Source organism: Penaeus vannamei, chromosome 13, assembly GCF_042767895.1.
Source record: "Penaeus vannamei isolate JL-2024 chromosome 13, ASM4276789v1, whole genome shotgun sequence".
Taxonomy (NCBI): Eukaryota; Metazoa; Arthropoda; class Malacostraca; order Decapoda; family Penaeidae; genus Penaeus; species Penaeus vannamei.
In genome coordinates, this window is record NC_091561.1 from 30,288,117 (window position 1) to 30,293,116 (window position 5,000).

Consider the following 5,000-nt stretch of genomic DNA (forward strand, 5'->3'; position numbering starts at 1 on the left):
CACCTCAACACCTGCCATGACATGACACTAACCACGCCAGGCGCTCTGGCGTGCCGGTCAGCATCTGTCCGCTCACACAGGGCGCGTCTCATGTCCACTCTTCACTGCTGTACACTATGTACACTCTGCGCTTGACGTACACTTCGGGAGCGTGTGCACGGCCGCGCGAGAGGGGGGGATAGGGATGGGTTGACGAGGAGACTTAGAAGATGACGGAGACGGGTCGGCGCAGCTGGTCGACAGCGGGAGGGTAACCGGGGTAGAGCTGCGGCTGCGGCACGCCCTGCTGGCCGCTGTTGAGCCCCGCAGACATGCCCGACAATAGAGACGACGCGGACTTGGAGTAAAGGGAGGAATATAGCGCCGACACTGTTGACATCCCGCTCATGGAGGCCGCCGAGACGGTGGCGGCGGCGGCGGCGTCGCTGGCGGCGAGAGATGTCATGGGCTTGTAGTGGTCTTGCGCGGCGGCGAGTTTGCTGAAGTGCTGAGGGTCGAAGCCGGGGTAGAAGTGGTGCGGCAGCGTCGCGCCGGGGAAGAGCCGCGACTTGTCTCCGGCCACGTCGAGCGGCGAGGGCACGGCGGGCGTGGAGTAGTACGTCTGGTGCAGCGGGCCCAGAGGATCGAGCGCGGACGTGGCCAGGTACGGCAGCGGGAAGCTGTAGCCGTTCTTCTGAAGCGTCTTGGGTTTCCTCCGAGGACGGTACTTGTAATCCGGATGTTCCTTCATGTGCTGGGCTCGCAGGCGCTTGGCTTCGTCGATGAAGGGACGCTTCTCGGCCTCCGTCAGAAGTTTCCACTCGGAGCCGAGCCGTTTGGAGATCTCCGAGTTGTGCATCTTGGGGTTTTCCTGGGCGATCTTGCGGCGCTGCATGCGCGACCACACCATGAAGGCGTTCATGGGGCGCTTGATGTGATCTTCCTTCTTGGAAGCGCCTCCCGTAGGAGAGGTACTGGTGGGTGACGGAACTTGGTTCATGGCTGTCACTGTCTAGCGCGCTACGCTCTGAGTCGCGAACTGGCGGCCGACCGCAAAAAGAATGATGGACGGTAAGGGCAGCAAGTGTAATATTACACCACAGAGGTGGCGCGGCGAGTATGCGCCCGCGAGTCACCCGTATGCCCCGCCCACAGGCCGCTCGACCAATCCGCGCACCGGTAAATCATCGCTGACTTAGTTGGGCGGAGCGCAGCCAATTTTCTTGCCCAATGCGGAGCTTTGTTACAAATATGTGAGGTGCTCCGTCCCCCCGATTGGTCCAAGACGCAGCCACATGTGGAGGTCGCCAAGAAAATATGACACGAGGTCTGAGCGAGGCTGCTGATGGCGCGAAACAACACGGGGCGTGCGAGCGGCAGTGTCTTTTGAGGCTTTTTCATTTTAATTACCTTTTCTCCGACTTTTAATTGCTCCTCCTCCTCCTTTACAACGGCTTACGACCAGTTTAAATGAAACATTTTACTTCCTTAAGAGGAAGTGATCAAGGACAGCCAAGCATCCCTGTGACAGCGCGACCAACTTCATTTAGCCCCTCGATGTAAGTGGCAACAACGCGTTGTATGTAAACTTGATGTATAGCCGCCCGACCTCACGCCTGGCAATCTTTGTCATCGGCTGAGTTATTTGTTTTGGCCTAAGCATCCCAAGGGTGCGTCTTTGTCCCCTTCTCACCAGAGGCGTCATCTAAAACAACGCAAAAATGTCCTCTTCTACCCCTCCTCTCCCTCCCCCGCATCATCTCCTCCTCTCTCCCTCATTCCCTTTTTCCTGAGGTGTCAATGCGAAATACTCATAAACGCCGAGGAGTGTCAAAGGCTGTTTAGAAAGTCCCTCAGCCGCCTGTTTGCCTCGGCGCCATCTGGGTATTTTCCATCGCTAATGGATATGATCCCCATGAAAGCTTTTGCTGCATCAATGTTTCCAGACGCAATGCAAACAAGACTTACCGACGCGATTTTGGGATGATCTAACGTCACTGGTATCAATTAAATCATCATCGTTAATTAAACTATTCCCCGAAGGAATCACACGTTGAGACAATGCTCGGGATCAATATTGCACATATCGTCAAGTGTTTGCAAGTGATCTTGAAGAATCTTTTAATTCCAGTTATGCGTCACTTTGGCTGGAGAGATTAGTGATCGTGGTCTTAATTTTGTATGTATTTGCTCGTAGATACATGTGTAGGTGTAAATGACTGGTTAAACTTTTTGTTTATTAGTGCGCGCAGATGTTTGTGTTTGTATGTGTTTGTGTTTGTTCGTAGTTGTGTGTGTGTGTGTTTTGTTTGTGTTTGTGCGTATGTCTGTATGTATGCATGTTTTTTGTGATTGTGTTTGAGTGGTTTTTGTATTTCTCAGTACGTAGGCGTGTGCGTGGCTGGATATCTACGTGCGTATGTGTGTGTGTTTGTGTAAGAATAATCAACATGAGGCCTACTTTCACATTTTACAACCAGTCAAGTTCTTAGTCTGGCACACGACGCACACTGATATTCGTGTCAGTGCTAAGGATTTGTTCTACTTGCGTCAGATGGAATGTGTATATGTATATATATATATATATATATATATATATATATATATATATATATATATATATATATATATATATATATATATATTTGCCTCTGTCTTCTCCCTTTTCTCTGTTCTCTCTCTCCCTCTCCATCCCTCCCTCCCTCTCTCTCTCTCTCTCTCTCTCTCTCTCTCTCTCTATATATATATATATATATATATATATATATATATATATATATATATATATATATATATATATAGATGTGTATATTCACACACACACACACACACACACACACACACACACACACACACACACACACACACACACACACATATATATATATATATATATATATATATATATATATATATATATATATATATATATATATATATATATACATACATATATATATATATATATATATATATATATATATATATATATATATATATATATACATATGTATCTTTGTGTGTGTGGGTATATCTGTGTGTGCCTGTATATGTGTGTGCATGCGTGTGACCGAGAGATTCTCTTATTAGACTAAAACTCGGTGTTGTAGCGTTATTTGTACCTCATTCCCTCCGATTTCAGATTTACAAATCACTCAGACGCTCCTAAACATCACACTATCGCCAAAGGCCTCACGGAGCCGGTCGACAACGGGTATCAAACGACAACAAATAGAAAAAAAGACGCAAAAAGGAGTGAAACCTGAGGGATACTGAGGCTTTCTCGTCGAACAATCAATCACACTTACGAGTATAGGAAAAAGCTTATACGAGAAATCCATACAAATCATACTGAGGAGGTTTACATGGCCAATCACTTGTCAATACATTGGGGCTATATGCAACTGAATCACGCGAGCTCTCGGGAAGGACGGCGGCCTTGTATGCAAATGTTTTTCCTCGATTTGTAGTTGTTATATCGAGTGTTTTCAGCCCGGGGAGCTTCGAGAAGGAAACGTCCATGAAACGTTTGTTTTTCGGACTCTTTGGATCGGGTGACAATGTAGAAAAAGTTCTATGGTGATTTGGGTAAGATCTTTCGTGACTTTAGGAAACGAGTGAAGGGCGTTGGAGATAATAACACTTGAGAGAGAGGGAGAAAGAGAGAAACGGTACGTTCTGCGAGGGAAGATGACTCTCGAATAAGTCAAGTGTTTACAACAGCCGACAGACGGATGGAAACAAGACCACAAAAAGGGAAAAAAAAGAATGTGAAGGAGACAGAGAAAGCAAATATGACAGGATACTTTAACAGTCCTTGCCGAGAGAGGTGTCCCCAGACCTAACGTGTGAACAGGAACAAAACAATCGAAGGCAAAAAATAAAAAAATAAAAAAATAAAAAAACGCACAAAGAAGACGAAAAGAAGACGAGAGAAGGAGTAAATAAAAGGGCAAAGAAAGCACACTCAATTGTCTCACAAGTAATCAAGGAGAAGACCCTGAAAGCTTTACAAGAGGAGAGAGAGGGTTCCCGAAAGACAAGACGGAAAGGATCTCGGCTGCAGAAGGTCTTCAGCGACTTCTTCAGACACCTGTAAGTCCTCCTCATTCACCGAGCACCAGTCCATCGCCCCCAACAAGATTTACGACGGAGGACGTCCCAATTCCTGCTGGTTTGTTTGTCCACCATTTTCGAGGCGGTCGGAGCTCGGTGGACCATAATCCCTACAAGCGGGGTTTGAAGTACAATGGGTTTTGTTTCAGTGCGCCATAGGCCAATAAAAGGACGGCTCTAGGAGGCCGCTGCTGCCTGTAGACTCGAAAAAAGACAGAAAAAATGCTCACTGACTAGCGTTCACTCCCAAAGCGAGCGGACCGCGACGCAGACACGCCCGTGCTACGTATCGGGTCTTCTATTCGCAAAAGGAGAAGCCGCTATCTAAGAAAACAATAAATCGACTTTAATAATACCCTAAAACATTAACATTAATGACTGAGGTAATAATAATAATCAGCGATGACGATAATGAAATTACTACTACTATTAATAAATTTACGGCCAGTGATGATGATAATAGTAGTAGTGATAAAAACTATAAAAATGCTGATAATAACAAGTATAACGGTAATTACATTAAGAAGATAGATAACTAAGGCATAACCCACAGAAATATAAACGATATTGACAATGATAATAATAGCGATAGAAATATAAATGAAATAACAATAATAACACTAAATATAATAATAATGATCACAGTAATGGTAATAATGTTAATAATGATTATGATGATGATGATAGTAATAGCAATAAGGATAAAGATAATGATTATGATAATTGCGAAATTGATAATGATGATAATAGTAATATTAATAAAGATAATGATAGAAATGATAACAATGATGATAATAATTATTATAATAGTAACAATAATGAAGATAATGACAAGAATGATGATAATGATAACTAACAGCGGTAATAATAACAGCATTAATTATAGAATACTACAACACTAAAAA

At 44.5% G+C, this 5,000-nt stretch overlaps 1 protein-coding gene across 1 annotated transcript in view; it reads right to left on the minus strand.

The window, feature by feature from the left end:
* The window catches only part of LOC138863866 (transcription factor Sox-14-like), a 1,409-nt gene extending 360 nt beyond the window's left edge, over nucleotides 1-1,049 (minus strand). The window contains exon 1 of the mRNA XM_070129388.1: nucleotides 1-1,049. This exon is cut by the window's left edge and continues 360 nt beyond it. Coding sequence (XP_069985489.1) covers nucleotides 203-979 — 777 coding nt within the window. The 5' untranslated portion in view covers nucleotides 980-1,049 and the 3' untranslated portion in view covers nucleotides 1-202.
* Between the last annotated feature and the right edge of the window lie 3,951 nt (nucleotides 1,050-5,000).